The following is a 21930-nucleotide window of genomic DNA, read 5'->3' as shown; positions in this document are numbered from 1 at the left end:
AAAGAAATCTTGACAGAAAAAATAATTATGAGGTAAAAGGTAAAAAAAAATAGATAAAAGGTCAAATTAATGAGGTAAAAAAAAAAATCCTGACAAAAAATCATAATCATCAGATAAAATGTAGAAATTATGAAATAAATAGTCAAAAATATGAGATCAAAAGTAAAAATAATTAGATTAAACTTCATAATTATTTGATAAAATGTCCAAATTATGAGATAAAAGGTCAAAATTATAAGATAAAATAATCATGATTATGAGATAAAATGTAAAAAATATGAGATAAAAATTTGAATAGATTGGATAAAAAGTAGTAGTTATCTATCAAAAAGTCAATATTGTAAGGTAAAAAGTCAAAATTATGACACAAAAGACATGTTTATAAGATAAAAAAAAGTCAAAATTATAAGATAAAATGTTTAAAAAAAATAGATAAAAGGTCAAATTAATGAGGTAAAAAAAATTGTGACAAAAAATCATACTTATCAGATAAAATGTAGAAATTATGAAAGAAATAGTCAAAAATATGAGATCAAAAGTAAAAATAATTAGATTAAACTTCATAATTATTTGATAAAAAGTCAAAATAATGATGTAAAAAAAAATCTTGACGAAAAAAATTATGAGATAAAAGGTTAAAATTATGAGATAAAATAATCATGATTATGAGATCAAATGTCAAAATTGTGAGATAAAATAATCATGATCATGAGATAAAATGGCAAAATTATGAGACAAAATATCGATAAAAAGTCTAAATAATTGGATAAAAAGTCCTTATTTGATAAAAAGACAAAATATGAGGTAAAAAGTAAAAATCATTGCATACATAAAACATGATTATGAGATAAAATGTCGAAATGATAAACATTTATAAAGTAGAAATAATTCGCTAAAATGTCATAATTATTGAGATAAAATGTCAAAAATGTGAGATAAAAAGTCGAATTGATTGGATGAAAAGTAGTAGCTATTTATTAAAAAGTCGATATAGTAAGGTAAAAAGTCAAAATTATGAGATAAAAGGTAAAAAAAAAATAGATAAAAGGTCAAATTAATGAGGTAAAAAAAATCCTGACAAAAAAATCATAATTATGAGATAATAAGTTAAAATTATGAGATAAAATGTAGAAATTATTAAATAAATAGTCAAAAATATGAGATCAAAAGTAGAAATAATTAGATAAAACTTCATAATTGTTTGATAAAAAGTCAAAATAATGATGTAAAAAAGAAATCTTGACAGAAAAAATAATTATGAGATAAAAGGTTAAAATTATGAGATAAAATAATCATGATAATGAGATAAAATGTCAAAATTATGAGATAAAATACAGATAAAAAGTCGAAATATTTGGATAAAAAGTCCTTATGATTTGATTTAAAAAAAGACAAAATATGAGGTAAAGAGTAAAAATCATTGCATACATAAAACATGATTATGAGATAAAATGTCAAAATAATAAACATTTATAAAGTAGAAATAATTCGATAAAATGTCATAATTATTGAGATAAAATGTCAAAAATGTGAGATAAAAAGTCGAATTGATTGGATGAAAAGTAGTAGCTATTTATTAAAAAGTCGATATTGTAAGGTAAAAAGTCAAAATTATGAGATAAAAGGTAAAAAAAAATAGATAAAAGGTCAAATTAATGAGGTAAAAAAAATCCTGACAAAAAATCATAATCATCAGATAAAATGTAGAAATTATGAAATAAATAGTCAAAAATATGAGATCAAAAGTAAAAATAATTAGATTAAACTTCATAATTATTTGATAAAAAGTCAAAATAATGATGTAAAAAAAATCTTGACGAAGAAAATTATGAGATAATCATGATTATGAGATCAAATGTCAAAATTGTGAGATAAAATAATCATGATCATGAGATAAAATGGCAAAATTATGAGACAAAGTATAGATAAAAAGTCCTTATTTGATAAAAAAAAGACAAAATATGAGGTAAAGAGTAAAAATCATTGCATACATAAAACTTGATTATGAGATAAAATGTCAAAATTGTGAGATAAAATAATCATGATCATGAGATAAAATGGCAAAATTATGAGACAGAGTATAGATAAAAAAGTCCTTATTTGATAAAAAAAAAGACAAAATATGAGGTAAAGAGTAAAAATCATTGCATACATAAAACATGATTATGAGATAAAATGTCAAAATAATAAACATTTATAAAGTAGAAATAATTCGATAAAATGTCATAATTATTGAGATAAAATGTCAAAAATGTGAGATAAAAAGTCGAATTGATTGGATGAAAAGTAGTAGCTATTTATTAAAAAGTCGATATTGTAAGGTAAAAAGTCAAAATTATGAGATAAAAGGTAAAAAAAAAATAGATAAAAGGTCAAATTAATGAGGTAAAAAAAATCCTGACAAAAAATCATAATCATCAGATAAAATGTAGAAATTATGAAATAAATAGTCAAAAATATGAGATCAAAAGTAAAAATAATTAGATTAAACTTCATAATTATTTGATAAAATGTAAAAAATATGAGATAAAAATTTGAATTGATTGGATAAAAAGTAGTAGTTATCTATCAAAAAGTCAATATTGTAAGGTAAAAAGTCAAAATTATGACACAAAAGACAGGTTTATAAGATAAAAAAAAGTCAAAATTATAAGATAAAATGTTAAAAAAAAATAGATAAAAGGTCAAATTAATGAGGTAAAAAAAATTGTGACAAAAAATCATACTTATCAGATAAAATGTAGAAATTATGAAAGAAATAGTCAAAAATATGAGATCAAAAGTAAAAATAATTAGATTAAACTTCATAATTATTTGATAAAAAGTCAAAATAATGATGTAAAAAAAAATCTTGACGAAAAAAATTATGAGATAAAAGGTTAAAATTATGAGATAAAATAATCATGATTATGAGATCAAATGTCAAAATTGTGAGATAAAATAATCATGATCATGAGATAAAATGGCAAAATTATGAGACAAAATATCGATAAAAAGTCTAAATAATTGGATAAAAAGTCCTTATTTGATAAAAAGACAAAATATGAGGTAAAAAGTAAAAATCATTGCATACATAAAACATGATTATGAGATAAAATGTCGAAATGATAAACATTTATAAAGTAGAAATAATTCGCTAAAATGTCATAATTATTGAGATAAAATGTCAAAAATGTGAGATAAAAAGTCGAATTGATTGGATGAAAAGTAGTAGCTATTTATTAAAAAGTCGATATTGTAAGGTAAAAAGTCAAAATTATGAGATAAAAGGTAAAAAAAAATCGATAAAAGGTCAAATTAATGAGGTAAAAAAAATCCTGACAAAAAAATCATAATTATGAGATAATAAGTTAAAATTATGAGATAAAATGTAGAAATTATTAAATAAATAGTCAAAAATATGAGATCAAAAGTAGAAATAATTAGATAAAACTTCATAATTGTTTGATTAAAAAGTCAAAATAATGATGTAAAAAAGAAATCTTGACAGAAAAAATAATTATGAGATAAAAGGTTAAAATTATGAGATAAAATAATCATGATAATGAGATAAAATGTCAAAATTATGAGATAAAATACAGATAAAAAGTCGAAATAATTGGATAAAAAGTCCTTATGATTTGATTAAAAAAAAGACAAAATATGAGGTAAAGAGTAAAAATCATCCCATCCATCCATCCATTTTCTACTGCTTATTCCCTTTGGGGTCGCGGGGGGCGCTGGAGCCTATCTCAGCTACAATCGGGCGGAAGGCGGAGTACACCCTGGACAAGTCGCCACCTCATCGCAGGGCCAACACAGATAGACAGACAACATTCACACTCACATCCACACACTAGGGCCAATTTAGTGTTGCCAATCAACCTATCCCCAGGTGCATGTCTTTGGAAGTGGGAGGAAGCCGGAGTACCCGGAGGGAACCCACGCAGTCACGGGGAGGACATGCAAACTGCATACATAAAACATGATTATGAGATAAAATGTCAAAATAATAAACATTTATAAAGTAGAAATAATTCGATAAAATTTCATAATTATTGAGATAAAATGTCAAAAATGTGAGATAAAAAGTCGAATTGATTGGATGAAAAGTAGTAGCTATTTATTAAAAAGTCGATATTGTAAGGTAAAAAGTCAAAATTATGAGATAAAAGGTAAAAAAAAATAGATAAAAGGTCAAATTAATGAGGTAAAAAAAATCCTGACAAAAAATCATATAAAATGTAGAAATTATGAAATAAATAGTCAAAAATATGAGATCAAAAGTAAAAATAATTAGATTAAACTTCATAATTATTTGATAAAAAGTCAAAAATAATGATGTAAAAAAAATCTTGACGAAAAAAATTATGAGATAAAAGGTTAAAATTATGAGATAAAATAATCATGATTATGAGATCAAATGTCAAAATTGTGATATAAAATAATCATGATCATGAGATAAAATGGTAAAATTATGAGACAAAATATAGATAAAAAGTCTAAATAATTGGATAAAAAGTCCTTATTTGATAAAAAGACAAAATATGAGGTAAAGAGTAAAAATCATTGCATACATAAAACATGATTATGAGATAAAATGTCGAAATGATAAACATTTATAAAGTAGAAATAATTCGCTAAAATGTCATAATTATTTGATAAAATGTCTAAATTATGAGATAAAAGGTCAATATTATGAGATAAAATAATCATGATTATGAGATAAAATGTAAAAGATATGAGATAAAAAGTCGAATTGATTGGATGAAAAGTAGTACCGTAGTTATTTATTTAAAAAGTCAATGTTATAAGGTAAAAAGTCAAAATTATGACACAAAAGACATGCTTGTAAGATAAAAAGTCAAAATTATGAGATAAAAGGTTAAAAAAAATAGATAAAAGGTCAAATTAATGAGGTAAAAAAAAATGACAAAAAAATCCTAATTATCAGATAAAATGTAGAAATTATTAAATAGTCAAAAATATGAGCTCAAAAGTAGAAATAATTAGATAAAACTTCATAATTATTTGATAAAAAATCAAAATAATGATGTAAAAAAAATCTTGACAAAACAAAATTATTATGAGAAAGAAGGTTACAATTATGAGATAAAATAATCATGATTATGAGATAAAATGTCAAAATTATGAGATAAAATAATCATGATTATGAGATAAAATGTCAAAGTTATGAGCCAAAATATAGATAAAAAGTTGAAATAATTGGATAAAAAGTCCTTATGATTTGATAAAAAAGACAAAATATGAGGTAAAGAGTAAAAAATCATTGCATACATAAATGATTATAAGATAAAATATCGAGATAACAAACATTTATAAAGTAGAAATAATTAGATAAAACGTCATAATTATTTGATAAAATGTCCAAATTATGAGAAAAAAGGTAAAAATTATAAGATAAAATAATCATGATTATGAGATAAAATGTAAAAAATATGAGATAAAAATTTGAATTGATTGGATAAAAAGTAGTAGTTATCTATCAAAAAGTCAATATTGTAAGGTAAAAAGTCAAAATTAAGACACAAAAGACATTTTTATAAGATTAAAAAAAAGTAAAAATTATAAGATAAAAGGTAAAAAAAAAATAGATAAAAGGTCAAATTAATGAGGTAAAAAAAATTGTGACAAAAAATCATACTTATCAGATAAAATGTAGAAATTATGAAAGAAATAGTCAAAAATATGAAATCAAAAGTAGAAATAATTAGATAAAACTTCATAATTATTTGATAAAAAGTCAAAATAATGATGTAAAAAAAAATCCTGACAAAAAATAATTACTAAGAGATAAAAGGTTAAAATTATGAAATAAAATAATCATGATTATGAGATAAAATGTCAAAATTATGAGATAAAATATAGATAAAAAGTCTAAATAATTGGATAAAAAGTCCTTATTTGATAAAAAGACAAAATATGAGGTAAAGAGTAAAAATCATTGCATACATAAAACCTGATTATGAGATAAAATGTCGAAATGATAAACATTTATAAAGTAGAAATAATTCGCTAAAATGTCATAATTATTTGATAAAATGTCCAAATTATGAGATAAAAGGTCAATATTATGAGATAAAATAATCATGATTATGAGATAAAATGTAAAAAATTTGAGATAAATAGTCGAATTGATTGGATGAAAAGTAGTACCGTAGTTATTTATTAAAAAGTCGATGTTATAAGGTAAAAAGTCAAAATTATGACACAAAAGACATGCTTATAAGATAAAAAGTCAAAATTATGAGATAAAAGGTTAAAAAAAAATAGATAAAAGGTCAAATTAATGAGGTAAAAAAATAATGACAAAAAAATCCTAATTATCAGATAAAATATGTAGAAATTATTAAATAGTCAAAAATATGAGATCAAAAGTAGAAATAATTAGATAAAACTTCATAATTATTTGATAAAAAATCAAAATAATGATGTAAAAAAAATCTTGACAAAACAAAATTATTATGAGAAAGAAGGTTAAAATTATAAGATAAAATAATCATGATTATGAGATAAAATGTCAAAATTATGAGATAAAATAATCATGATTATGAGATAAAATGTCAAAGTTATGAGCCAAAATATAGATAAAAAGTTGAAATAATTGGATAAAAAGTCCTTATGATTTGATAAAAAAGACAAAATATGAGGTAAAGAGTAAAAAATCATTGCATACATAAATGATTATAAGATAAAATATCGAGATAACAAACATTTATAAAGTAGAAATAATTAGATAAAACGTCATAATTATTTGATAAAATGTCCAAATTATGAGATAAAAGGTCAAAATTATAAGATAAAATAATCATGATTATGAGATAAAATGTAAAAAATATGAGATAAAAATTTGAATTGATTGGATAAAAAGTAGTAGTTATCTATCAAAAAGTCAATATTGTAAGGTAAAAAGTCAAAATTATGACACAAAAGACATGTTTATAAGATAAAAAAAGTCAAAATTATAAGATAAAAGGTAAAAAAAAATAGATAAAAGGTCAAATTAATGAGGTAAAAAAAATTGTGACAAAAAATCATACTTATCAGATAAAATGTAGAAATTATGAAAGAAATAGTCAAAAATATGAGATCAAAAGTAGAAATAATTAGATAAAACTTCATAATTATTTGATGAAAAGTCAAAATAATGATGTAAAAAAAAATCCTGACAAAAAATAATTACTAAGAGATAAAAGGTTAAAATTATGAAATAAAATAATCATGATTATGAGATAAAATGTCAAAATTATGAGATAAAATATAGATAAAAAGTCCTTATGATTGATTTAAAAAAAAGACAAAATATGAGGTACAGTATTGTATCTTTCTATGGTGTGTAGTGTAGCAACCTGTTTAACCATTCCTCGTCCTCCAGTGATAAAGGTACTTGCATTTAGTTAAATAGTAGTTTGGAGACGGAGACTATTGACAAAGGAGCAGCTTTGCACTGTGGAGGGACGTTAGCCGCGAGCTGGCTACATTGCATGGAGGACGCGGGCGTTTACATGTCGACAACATACGTTATCACGATGTAACAATCGTATTAAAATCTCCAAATTAAATGTCGTCTATAGCGCGCAACTCGGAGTGTTGGCCCAAATAAGTTTGGTTCAGGTGTTTCTCGGCAATCTTTGGATTGTGTCCTGACATCCAAACTGGATGGGAACCCTGCAGGTATGCAGGGTTTTTTTTTAAGGAATCCGGAAGCGGAAGTAGGTCTACGTCATTTTTGCCAACTCTCAAATCACGCCTTTGTAGGTTTTTAAGGGATTCGACCTTTTGTTTTGTAGTCCATACCAAAAGTACATCAAAAGGCGGATATGGCATCGGGCTATTTCCGGTATTTTTCCGGTTGATTGGTAGGAGGCATGGTTTGAGGGTGGGAAAAGTAGACTTAGAACTGCTTCCACTCCAGGATTCTTTAAAAGATTTGATTTGTAGTGCATACCGGGAGTGGATGTGGCATCGGGCTGTTTCCGGGTTGAGTGGTAGGAGACGTGGCTTGAGGGTGGTCAGTTAGGACGTAGGACTGCTTCCGGATTCCCTAAAAAATTAGATCTGTAGTCCATACCGGAAGTACATCACCGGGTGGATGTGTCATTGGGCTATTTCCGGGTTGAGTGGTAAGAAATGTGGCTTGAGGGTGGGAAAATATGACGTAGAACTGCTTCCGCTTCCGGAGCCTCTAAAAAATTTGATTTGTAGTGCTTACCGGAAGTGGATGTGGCATCGGGCTATTTCCGGGTTGAGTGGTAGGAGACGTGGCTTAAGGTGGGTAGTTATGACGTAGAACTGCTTCCGGATTTCCTAAAAAAGTAGATCTGTAGTCTATACCGGAAGTACATCAAAGGGCAGATGTGGCATCGGGCTATTTCCGGTATTTCCGGGTTGAGTGGTAGGAGACGTGGCTTGAGGGTGGGCAGTTATGACGTAGAACTGTTTCCGGATTCCCTAAAAATTGAGATCTGTAGTCTATACCGGAAGTACATCAAAGGGCAGATGTGGCATCGGGTATTTCCAGGTTGAGTGGTAGGAGACGTGGCTTGAGGGTGGGCAGTTATGACGTAGAACTGCTTCCGGATTCCCTAAAAAGTTAGATCTGTAGTCCATACCAGAAGTACATCAAAGGGCAGATGTGGCATCGGACTATTTGCGGTGTTTCCGGGTTGAGTGGTAGGAGGCGTGGTTTGAGAGTGGGCAGATATGACCTGGGGTGGTTGTTGACACGTGACTTTCCCAGGAAACAGCTTCCCCCAAAATGGCAACGTGTCATTTAGAACTCATTTTAAAGTTATTTAACAATTGCTATTAGGGATGGATACCAATTTTTAAAGTACCATTTCCAGATACCTTCGACCCGCGTGACGTCACGTCTGGTTTCGGACTCTGCTCGGGCACTTAATTCGTAGTGGACTGCCTCTTTTCCATGCTAGCAAAGCAAAAATGTGTTAGCTCGATGCTAGTTTACATTGGATATACAGTGGAACCTCGACTTACCGGTTCTTGAACAGAGTTCGTAAATTGAAAAGTTCGGATGTCGAAGCAATTTCCTCCATAAGAAACAATGTAAATATGAATATTTGGTTCCAGCCTCGACGGAAGTCTTTATTTTAGTGAAGGTTTGTACACTTTGTCCACAAAGTGCTGTACAATACTGCCAACGTGCACAGAAGTCCTTTTGGTGCCCTCACAAAGGATCAGAAATCACAAAAAATCCTCAACCATGTCGCTATAAAAATAAAAAAGTCAAAAAATCCACAGAGGGAGAGAAGAGGGGTAGTGTGTGTGTAGTTGTGTATAGAAGGAGCACCGCTGAACGAGAGTTAGTTTCGCTGTGAAATAAGTCTGCTTTGGCATTTTTTGTGGTACGAAGCCTGTTTCGTCGATTCTTCCACACTCGTGTGCACCATTATTTTACTAGTATTTTTTTTAAATTTAATTCCACAGCAATTCCTTCCTTCTGCCCACGCTGGTCTGTTGTCTCTTTAGGAGTCACACCGAGTAAGCAAAATTGACCAAACTTGTCAAAAGGCGAAAAGGCACACAGGCCGAAACGCTGAGTCGTCAATAGTAGTGTGCTCCGCAGGAAGTGACGTGGAGGGCTCCGCCGCCTCAAAAATGCTGCGCCCTTCTTTTCGCCTGCAGGCGCCACACAAAATGAATGAGTGAATGAAGCACCAAAGGCATATTTGACTCGATTTAAAAAGTTTGTAAATCGAAAAGTTCTCAAATAGAGGGGTTTGTAAATCGAGGTTCCACTGTGCTACTCGTCGGGAATACTTGAATACCTACTCGGGATTCGATTCAGAATCGATTCTCCACTCAAAAGGATTCTCGATCCAAAACCTATACTTTTTTGATAACCTTGGATGGCAGTTCTATTAGTGACTTCATTCCTTCATAAAATTTTAGTCTTTTTTAAAATGTATTTTTTTTTTTTTCCGATTAAGAATCGTCACCAATAAGAATCACGATTCATTTAAAAAAAATAAAAATAAAAAAAAAATTTTTTTTTTTTACGATTAAGAATCGTCACCAATAAGAATCACGATTATTTTTAATTATTAGTATTATTTTTTTTAAACGATTAAGAATCGTCACCAATAAGAATCACGATTAATTTAAAAATATATTTTTATTTATTTCTTTATTTTTTTTAACGATTATGAATCGTCACCAATAAGAATCACGATTAATTTGAAAATAGATTTTTATTTTTATTCTTTATTTTTTAACGATTAAGAATTGTCACCAATAAGAATCACGATTAATTAGAAAAACATTTTTTATTTTTTATTTTTTTTTACGATCAAGAATCGTCACCAATAAGAATCATGATTAATTTGAAATTATTATTATTTTTATTTTTTTTAAACGATTAAGAATCGTCACCAATAAGAATCACGATTAATTCTAAAATGTATTTTTATTTATTTTTTATATTTTTTAACGATTAAGAATCGTCACCAATAAGAATCCTGATTAATTTGAAAAAAAAAATTATTTTTATTTTATTTTTTTTAACGATTAAGAATCGTCACCAATAAGAATCACGATTAATTGAAATTTTTTATTTATTCATTTTTTTTAACGATTAAGAATTGGCACCAATAAGAATCACGGTTAATTTGAAATGTTTTATTTTTTTGTTTTTTTTAACGATTAAAAATCGTCACCAATAAGAATCACGATTAATTTGAAAATTGTTGGGTTTTTTTGTTTTGTTTTTTAAACGATTAAGAATCGTCACCAATAAGAATCACGATTAATTTAAAAAAAATGTTTTTAAATAAACGATTAAGAATCGTCACCAATAAGAATCATGATTAATTTAAACATTTATTTTTATTTATTTATGTATTTATTTTTAACAATTAAGAATCGTCACCAATAAGAATCAAGATTAATTTGAAATGTTTTTTTGTTTTTTTAAACGATTATGAATCGTCACCAATAAAAATCACGATTAATTCTAAAAAATTTTTTTTTTTTTTTTAACGATTAGAATCGTCACCAATAATTATTATTTTATTTTTTTTTGTATTTTTTTTTTTTTTTTTTAGCGGTTAAGAATCGTCACCAATAAGAATCACGATTAATTTTTAAATAGATATTTTTTTAATTTTTATTTTTTTTAACGATTAAGAATCGTCACCAATAAGAATCACGATTAATTTAAAAAAAAAAAATTTAACGATTAAGAATCGTCACCAATAAGAATGCCGATTAATTTGAAAATTGTTGGGGTTTTTTGTTTTGTTTTTTAAACGATTAAGAATCGTCACCAATAAGAATCACGATTAATTAGAATTTTTTATTATTTTTTTTAACGATTAAGAATCGTCACGAATAAGAATCACGTTTAATTGAAATGTTTTATTTTTTAATTTTTTTTTAACGATTAAGAATCGGCACCAATAAGAATCACAGTTCATTTGAAATTTTTTATTTTTTTATTTTTTTTAACAGTTAAGAATCGTCACCAATAAGAATCACAATTAATTTGAAAATTGTTGGGTTTTTTTGTTTTGTTTTTTAAACAATTAAGAATCGTCGCCAATAAGAATAACGATTAATTTTAAAATGTATTTTTATTTATTTATTTATTTATTTTTAACAATTAAGAATCGTCACCAATAAGAATCACGATTAATTTTAAAATAGATAATTTTTTTAATTTTTATTTTTTTTAACGATTAAGAATCGTCACCAATAAGAATCACGATTAATTAGATTTTTTTTTTTTTTAACGATTAAGGATCGTCACCAATAAGAATCACGATTAATTTGAAAATTGTTGGGGGTTTTTTTGTTTTGTTTTTTAAACGATTAAGAATCGTCACCAATAAGAATCACGATTATTTTTTTTTTAAAAAGAAAAAAAAAATTTAACGATTAAGAATCGTCACCAATAAGAATCCCGATTAATTTGAAAATTGTTGGGTTTTTTTGTTTTGTTTTTTTAAACGATTAAGGATCATCACCAATAAGAATCACAATTAATTTCAAAATTGATTTTTTTTTTTTTTTTAACGATTAAGAATCGTCACCAATAAGAATCAAGGTTAATTTGAATTTTTTAATATTTTTATTTATTTTTATTTATTTTTATTTATTTATTTTATTTTATTTTTATACTACATTTTATATATATATATATATATATATATATATATATATATATATATATACTTGCAGTGTGTATATTGTACATATTACATATTGTTATGAAGGTGTCTGTTCCTTGCAAAAAAGTGCAGTTCCCCTTCAAGGGTGCAGTATAGAAGGTTATTGTGGAAAATCCGGTCATTTCTCCGACATAACAAAGGTGTCTTCTATTAAGTTCTACTGGGGGGTTTAGTGCGCCTATTAAAAAGGGAGGCTTTTACTGCTAGTTCTTCCGTGGCAGACAGCTGTTAAAAGTTTGTGGGTGAGAGGAGGAGAGCGGTGCCAGTAAAAATGAAGAAATCATTCCGCAGCCTCCCGGCAGCTGCAGAGCTCCTCCAGAAGCGTAAATCACGCCGACGGCTCCGCTCGGTGCGATCGTAAAATCGCGGAGAGATGTTTGGCGGTGCACCATGACGTCGGATGTCTGTGCGTCTGATGTGGCGTGCATGTGGACTAAGGCGAGGGGTGTGGTGGAGGACTGTGTGTGTGTGTGTCCATGTGTCAGTCACTCAATGACTGCAATGAAATCATCATTCTTATGATTTTCTTCACTGCCGGTCTGAAGGTGGAGCCCGCTTCAGTGCGCACGTCGAGCCTCAAATCATTGAGGGTAGGCCTCCCTTGACAAACCAACCGGTGTCTGTGTCCTCTTGGTGTAAACCTGAATCGACTTCCTTGAAGTCTCACGCTCCGTGTCTCCCCCCCCCCGCTCAGGGCCCGACTTCTCCAGGATCACCACCATCCACAGCAACCCCAACCTGATCGACCAGGAGTCTGACAGAATCACCAAACTCATCCAAGGTGACATCCTGACTCGGGATTACCATCTGTGTGTGTGTGTGTCCAAGTCCGATAACCTCTTCTCTCCGTCTTCCAGAGGGAGGAAGGTTTGCTGCCGCCAGGAACGGTCCAGGTAAAAGACTTATAAAGGGGGGTCTTTGGTTTGGCTTTTGCCTCGTCCTTCACTTAAAGCGAGGGTGAAGAACGCACTATGATGACCTGATAAAAGTGAAAGAGATGATACGGTATTATCTGCTCACTGATGTTACCTGGTGGTTGTTTGAGCACACAGCAGATAGTCCTGGATAGTCCCTGTTATGTTTACCGGTGGAGTGACGGCACAGACACAAGGGGGGCAATAGAGCTGTATGATTTATTATATATATATAAACAATATATATGTTACCTTTTGTTCACAATCATTATGAAAGACATGACAACAGATGGATTTTTTTTTGTGCATTCTAAATATTAAACTAGAATTTGCAATTCCGGTAGGAATTGCGTGTGAATGTGTTATGTGCACGAGACGCCGAACCGCCAATACGCGTGAGTAAAACTAGAATGCTTGAATGTGGATGTTGGAACGTTTCGAATCGGATAAGAAATGCGGGATATGGAGAGGTTTCTATATTGCTCATTCATTTTCAATGGGGGGAAATTCCGGGTAATCAAGGAGTTTTCGGAACCGGGAAACATGCTGGCTTGAATGTCCAGGGTGAGTGGAGTGTGTGGATTTTGGAACGGTTCAAATCGGATAAGAAATGTGGAATATTCAGTATATTGCCCATTCATTGTCAATGGGGAGAAAATTACCGTAAATTCCGGGAAAACCGGGAATTTGGGGAAAGGGACAACATGTTTTGCGTTCGACATATGTGAAGGACAGTGTTTGTGGATGGTTGAAAGGTTGGAAGAAAAAAAAATGGCGCAAAATTGAGAGAATTGTATAACTGAATACATTTCAGTGGGAATTTCCTGGGAATTTTGAGGAAAACAGGAATTTCTTTACAATATTGGTGACACAACGCGGTTGAAAAATGTTCACGTAGTAACAGTTTGAAATGGGTGTTTTGGAATTTCGTGAAAACCGGGAAAAATAAATAATAATAATAATAATAATAAATAAATAAAAATAATTAAAGCTCAGGCGATAAAATACTTAAAAGATTCAAACACAAGCAAAATAGTGACTTTTATAACAGAAATCCGTTTTTTTTTTTTTTTAGCTATTTAGTCGAAACGTTTTCAATACTTGCAAAATAATAAAAATAAATAATAATAGTAATAAATAAATAAATAAATAATAAAAGCTCAGGCAATAAAATACTTTAAAGATTAAAACACTAACAAAATAGTGACTTTTATAATAGAAACCCAATTTTTTTTTAGCTATTTAGGGGAAACGTGTTCAATACTTGCAACATAATAAAAATAAATAATAATAAATAAATAAAAATAATAAAAGCTCAGGCAATAAAATACTTAAAAGATTAAAACACTAGCAAAATAGTGACTTTTATAACAGAAACCCAATTTTTTTTTTTAGCTATTTAGTCGAAACGTTTTCAATACTTGCAAAATAATAAAAATAAATAGATAAATAATAATAGTAATAAATAAATAAAAAATAATAAAAGCTCAGGCAATAAAATACTTTAAAGATTAAAACACTAGCAAAATAGTGACTTTTATAATAGAAACCCAATTTTTTTTTAGCTATTTAGGGGAAACGTTTTCAATACTTGCAACATAATAAAAATAAATAATAATAATAAATAAATAAATAAATAAAAATAATAAAAGCTCAGGCAATAAAATACTTCAAAGATTAAAACACTAGCAAAATAGTGAGTTTTATAACAGAAAACCGATTTTTTTTTTTTAGCTATTTAGTCTAAACGTTTTCAATACTTGCAACATAACAAAAAGAAATAATAAATAAATAATAATAAATAAATACAAATAATAAAAGCTCAGGCAATAAAATACTTAAAAGATTAAAACACTAGCAAAATAGTGACTTTTATAACGGAAACCCAATTTATTTTAGCTATTTAGTCGAAACGTTTTCAATACTTGCAACATAATAAAAAATAAATAAATAAATAATAATAATAAATAAATAAATACAAATAATAAAAGCTCAAGCAACAAAATACTTCAAAGATTAAAACACTAGCAAAATAGTGACTTTTATAACAGAAAACCAATTTTTTTAGCTATTTAGTCTAAACGTTTTCAATACTTGCAACATAATAAAAATAAATAAATAATAATAATAATTAATAAATAAATGAATAATAAAAGCTCAGGCAATAAATACTTAAAAGATTAAAAAACTAGCAAAATAGTGACTTTTATAACAGAAACCCGATTTATTTTTATGCTATTTAGTCTAAACGTTTTCAATACTTGCAACATAATTAAAATAAATAAAAAAATAAATAATAATAATAATAAATAAATAAAAATAATAAAATACATAAAAGATTAAAACACTAGAAAAATAATGTATTTTATAACAGAAACCCGATTTTTTTTTTTTTAGCTATTTAGTCGAAACGTTTTCAATACTTGCAACATAATAAAAATAAATAAATTAATAATAATAATAATAATAATAATAAATAAATACAAATAATAAAAGCTCAGGCAACAAAATACTTCAAAGATTAAAACACTAGCAAAATAGTGAGCTTTTATAACAGAAACCCAATTTTTTTAGCTATTTAGTCGAAACGTTTTGAATACTTGCAACATAATACAAATAAATAAATAAATAATAATAATAATAAATAAATAATAAAAGCTCAGGCAATAAATACTTAAAAGATTTAAAAACTAGCAAAATAGTGACTTTTATAACAGAAACACGATTTTTTTTTTAGCTATTTAGTCTAAACGTTTTCAATACTTGCAACATAATTAAAATAAATAAAGAATAATAATAAATAAATAAAAATAATAAAATACATAAAAGATTAAAACACTAGAAAAATAGTGTATTTTATAACAGAAACCCGATTTTTTTTTTTTAGCTATTTAGTCGAAACGTTTTCAATACTTGCAACATAATAAAAATAAATAAATAATAATAATAATAATAAATAAATAAAAACAATTAAAGCTCAGGCAATAAAATACTTAAAAGATTAAAACACTGGCAAAATAGTGACTTTTATAACAGAAACCCGATTTTTTTTTTAGCTATTTAGTCTAAACGTTTTCAATACTTGCAACATAATTAAAATAAATAAAAGTATTAATAATAATTATAATAAATAAAAAATAATAAAATACATAAAAGATTAAAACACTAGAAAAATAGTGTATTTTATAACCGAAACCCAATTTTTTTTTAGCTATTTAGTCGAAACGTTTTCAATACTTGCAACATAATAAAAATAAATAAATAATAATAATAAATAAATAAAAACATTTAAAGCTCAGGCAATAAAATACTTAAAAGATTAAAACTCTAGCATAATAGTGACTTTTATAACAGAAACCCGATTTTTTTTTTTTAGCTATTTAGTCTAAACCTTTTCAATACTTGCAACAAAAATACCGATAACTGCGATATGAAATGTTGGTACGGTTCCATCCCAGGTGAGGAACATCCCTCACAATGTTCTTCTTGTGGTTCTCACCCAGCCGGCATGAGGAGGAGGAGGACTCGGCTGGTGAAGCGTCCCCGCAAGGCCAGGCAGTGAGATGAAGTGGTGAGTGCTCCGAGCCCACCGCCCACGGATGAACTGGTGGACCAGTCCGGCTGTACTTTGGTGCATGAGTGCTGCCGCGTGCGCACTTTGAACATTTCCTGTGAGCTAAGAGGGCAACACTGTCGCGTATGAAAGATTTTTTTTTTTTTTTTCATTTTTCTCTCCACAATTTCACCTTTGGGGACATTTTCTAAGCTTTGATGGTGCTTGCATCCAATAAAATGGCTGCTTTTTAATGACAAGACGATGTCACTCTGTAATTTTATCCCAATGTCATTAAAATACATTTTATTACTATTTTCCCTACGTCTCTACTTGCTTAACTTCCTACCCGACTAGCCTTGTAATGCTACCATCGGTTTCTAATTTACAATCCAATTTAGCTCATTTAGGGCCCAAACTTTTTCCACTCAGGGCCACAGACTGACAAATCAGAGGATGCACGGACATTTTAGTAGTTTTCACCGTCAAAACCTGTACAATATACAGATTTATGTTAAAGAACCAAAAAATGCGATTTCAGTAGAAATGGCATGTGAATGTTGAAGAGCCAAAGCAGGACCGAAATGCTAACAGTTATTGTCAAGTAACTGAAAATTTAATTTAAAAAAAATAAAAGCTAGCAGTATTATGCTAACTTGTTAGCAATAGCATGCCTACAGTTAGCTCTAGTGAAATACCAACATATATGACACTGAGGTGTATACCTGCTAAATTAGTTAGAAAATATCTAGCATGCTAATGTTAGCTTGCTAAAATGCTAACTGTAACATGCGCCAAGAAACAAAAAATGTACAAAAACTCATTGAAAATGCTATCATGCTAATATTAACAGGCATCAAGTACCAAAATATGACTGAGGTGGGTATACTTATAAAATTTGCTAAAAAAAAATTAAAGCTAGCATACTAACGTTAGCATGTTAACAAGTATCACTTGTCAAGTAAAAAAATATTTAACACAAAGGTGTATACCTGCAAAAAAAAAAAAAGCTAGCATGCTAATATGAAAATGCTAAGGGTTGTGCCCCGGGCCGTTAAAAAGTTATCTATGGCCATTAGCGAATGGCCCCTGGGCCGCACTTTGGACACCCTCGCTTTACGCGGATGCTTACAGGGCAACACGAGCATTATTAGTTAATAATAATATACTTAGTCTCCTATAATACAAAGCTGACACAATATCTGATTTTAGCAAAAAAAAAAATATTAAAAATATCAATATGGTCACAAAATTTTGGACACAAAATAAAAATGAAATATTCTTCAAATATAAACAAAGATTAAGTTAGTTGGTTAATGAAAAAAAATATAATAATACTCACATATTAATAAAAACAATATTCGAAGCTCTCAAAATAAAATTAAATATACTTAAAATATAAACAAAGATAGTTAGTTAATAAAATAAAAAATACTCACTTATTAATTAATTTGAAAAAATATTACAAAATCTCAAAATAAAAAAGAAATATACTTAAAATATAAACATAGATTAAGTTAGTTAATTTAAAAAAATAATACTTATTAATTAATTAGAAAAATATTAGAAGCTCTCAAAATAAAATATATTTAAAATATAAACAAAGATTATGTTAGTTAATAAAAAAAAAATGAAAATATACTCACTTATTAATTAATTTTGAAAAATATTAGAAGCTGTCCAAATAAAAAATTAAATATACTTGAAATATAAACAAAGATTAAGTTAGTTATTTAATAAAAAATTAAAACAATACCCATTAATCAATTGAAAAAAATATTAGAAGGTATCAAAATAAAATGAAAATATAAACAAAGATTAAGTTAGTTAGTTAATTTTAAAAAATTATACTCACTTATTAATTAATGTAAAAAATGTTAGAAGTTCTCAAAATAAAATATACTTAAAATATACCGTATTTTTCGGAGTATAAGTCGCACCGGAGTATAAGTCGCACCTGCCGAAAATGCATAATAAAGAAGGAAAAAAACATATAAATCGCACTGGAGCCCTGTCAAACTATGAAAAAAAACTGTGACTTTTAGTCCGAAAAATACGGTAAACAAAGATTAAGTTAGTTAGTTAATAAAAAAAAATGAAAATATACTCACTTATTAATTAATTTGAAAAATATTAGAAGCTGTCAAAATAAAATGAAAATATACTTAAAATATAAACAAAGATTAAGTTAGTTAATAAAAAAATGAAAATAATATTCATTAATTAATTAAAAAAATATTAGAAGCTCTAAAAATAAAATTAAAATATAAAAAAAGATTAAGTTAGTTAATAAAAAAAGAATAGTTACTTATTAATTAATTTAAAAAATATTAAAAGCTTTCAAGATAAATAAATACTCACTTATTAATTAATTTAAAAAATATTAAAAGCTTTCAAGATAAAAAAAAATATATACTTAAAATACAAACAAAGATTAAGCTAGTTAATAAAAAATTAAAATAATACTCATTAATTAATAAAAAAAAATATTAGAAGCTCTCAAAATTAAATTAAAATATACTTAAAATGTAAAAAAAGATTAAGTTGGTTAATAAAAAAAGAATATTCACTTGTTAATAATTTGAAAAATATTAGAAGCTCCAAAAATAAAAATAAAATATACTTAAAATATAAACAAAGATTAAGTTAGTTAGTTAATATAAAAAAGAATACTCACTTATTAATTAATTTAAAAAATATTAAAAGCTTTCAAGATAAAAAATAATATATATTTAAAATATAAACAAAGATTAAGTTAGTTAATAAAAAATTAAAATAATAATCATTAATTAATTAAAAAAAATATTAGAAGCTCTCAAAATTAAATTAGATTATACTTAAAATATAAACAAATATTAAGTTAGTTACTTTAAACATTTAAAATAATACTTATTGAATTTGAAAAATATTAAAAGTTCTCAAAATGAAAATAAAATAAACATAGATTAAGTTAGTTAGTTACAAATGAAAACATACTCACATATTAATGATTTTGAAAAATAGAAGCTGTCAAAATAAAAATAAAATATACTGAAAATATAAACAAGGATTAAGTTAGTTAGTTAATTAAAACAATGAAAATAATACTCATTAGTTAATTAAAAAATATATTAAAAGCTCTCAAAACAAAAATAAAATATACTTGAAATATAAACAAAGATTAAGTTAGTTAGTTAACAAAAAATGAAAACAATACTCAGTAATTAATTTAAAAAATATTAGAAGCTCTCAAAATAAAATGAAAATATGCTTAAAATATAAACATAAATCAAGTTAGTTAATTAATGGGGGAAAAAACTCAATTAATTTAACAAATATTAGAAGCTGTCAAAATAAAAATAACATATATTTAAAATATAAACAAAATATAGTTAGTTGGTCATTAAAAAATAAAATAATACTAACTCATGAATTGGTTTGAACAATTACAACAACTATAATAAACACTGTAAACAAGTAACTAAACATTATTATTTTTGTACATGCATAATATTTTGACACACTAGTTATGCAGCTACAGGATTTTATTCTATTCTTACATGGGGGAAAAAACAGCAGTTCAAATGTAAGTAAAAGAGCCCAAAAAAATCGAATAATAGTCACCTATAATACTAAGTTGACACAATATCTGTTTTTAGCATTTTTTTTTAATTAATAAAAAAATATCAGTATGACTAGTTTGGACGCCCCTGAACTCAAGTATCAAAAGTATCGACATTTAGATTTGAGAATGGATATTAGAGCATAAAGAGCTGGTATCGGCGGTATCGACATTTCACCAGTTTAAATGTGAAGCAATACGAGCTCCATGAAAGCCTACTTTTTACCAGTCTGAAAGTTCAGTTTTGATACGTTTCTGATCTTGGATGTGCATTTAGGGATTTCACCCTCCACGGTCCGTAATATCATCAAAAGGTTCAGAGAATCTGAAGAAATCACTGCACGTAACATTGAATGCACCCGCATCAAAAAGCGACATCAGTGTGTAAAGGATATCACCACATGGGCTCAGGAACACTTCAGAAAACCACTGTGGTAATTGGTCCGCATCTGTAAGTGCAAGTTAAAACTCTACGATGCAAATCCAACGCCATTTATCAACAACACCCAGAAACGCTGGCTGAGTCATACCAAAGACTAAAAAAAAATGGGACCCATTACCTCCCTGCTTCGCACTCAGCATCAAGGGTTGGAATTGGGGGTTAAATCACCAAAAAATTATTCCCGGGCGCGGCCACCGCTGCTGCTCACTGCTCCCCTCACCTCCCAGGTGATGAACGAGGGGATGGGGTCAAATGCAGAGGACACATTTCACCACACCTAGTGTGTGTGTGTGACTATCATTGGTACTTTAACTTTAACACGTGTTGCCATCCAAGCAACGTTATCATGGGCGCCCCTGCTTATTTCAGCAAGACGTTGCCGAGCCACGTGTTACAATATGAAGGCTAAAATATGAGAAGGGAGACTGTTGAACAACTTAAGCTGTACATCAAGCAAGAATGGGAAAGAATTCCACTTCCAAAAAAATGTGTCTCCTCAGTTCCCAAACCTTTACTGAGTGTTGTTAAAAGGAAAGGCCATGTAACACAGTGGTGAACATGCCCTTTTTTTGCAATGTGTTGATGCCATTAAATTCTAAGTTCATGATTATTTGCAAAAAATACCAAAGTTTCTCAGTCTGAACATGAAATATCTTGTCTTTGAGTCGGAGTACTGCAAGAGTCTCCGGACCACAGCTTCCATTGTCTCTATTTATAGTTTGACGATGGTGGTTAAAAACCATAAACGGGCTGCAGAGTCCGCCCGGTCAGCCAGTTAGTCTGCAGCGTGACAAACGAGCAAGACCGGGAAACATCTGACAAAGATCAGCACCGGTTTGCTCGACGCCGATCCATCAACCCCCGGCAAGAGTTCCGGGACTTTCTAAGTTTCGAACTGCGAAGCCTTGAGACGTCTCCGTCCAAGGACACGTTATTTCCTCCATGATCGCACTTTTTTGGGAGGCTCTGCTCCCTGGGGTCTCCCGGGCTCCTCCACCCGCCCACTCGCTGCCAGACGGTTTCTGCGGTCCAGCTGGCTGAATCCCAACCAGATGGAGTCAGAGCGCAGGACTGGACCGTCCAGGACTCTCGCAGTGTGAGGTGATTACAGAGTACCAGAAGAAATGTGCCACTCAACTCCGGGCCTTTGGATCGGTTTCTCGCCGTAACGAGCCATCCAGTAATGAGAAGGTTTGTGGAAACATGACAATTAAAAGTCTCGCTGACGACTT

General features: G+C 28.3%; 1 protein-coding gene across 6 annotated transcripts in view; it reads left to right on the top strand.

Moving 5' to 3' along the window:
- LOC133577550 (periostin-like) overlaps positions 1-16973 on the top strand; it is a 113506-nt gene extending 96533 nt beyond the window's left edge. For 5 of the 6 annotated variants that reach the window (XM_061931500.1, XM_061931498.1, XM_061931497.1 and 2 more), the window contains 4 exons: positions 12734-12778; positions 12883-12969; positions 13046-13081; positions 16606-16973. In XM_061931500.1, the coding sequence (XP_061787484.1) occupies positions 12734-12778; positions 12883-12969; positions 13046-13081; positions 16606-16664 (227 nt within the window). In that variant the 3' untranslated portion in view covers positions 16665-16973. The remainder of the gene's footprint in view (positions 1-12733; positions 12779-12882; positions 12970-13045; positions 13082-16605) is intronic. The other variant, XM_061931499.1, reaches the window with a different exon arrangement.
- Positions 16974-21930: the final 4957 nt, after the last annotated feature.

Source organism: Nerophis lumbriciformis, linkage group LG37 (assembly GCF_033978685.3).
Source record: "Nerophis lumbriciformis linkage group LG37, RoL_Nlum_v2.1, whole genome shotgun sequence".
NCBI classification, from domain to species: domain Eukaryota; kingdom Metazoa; phylum Chordata; class Actinopteri; order Syngnathiformes; family Syngnathidae; genus Nerophis; species Nerophis lumbriciformis.
Note: the sequence above shows the minus strand (reverse complement) of the source record. Positions and strands in the feature narration are given on the sequence as shown.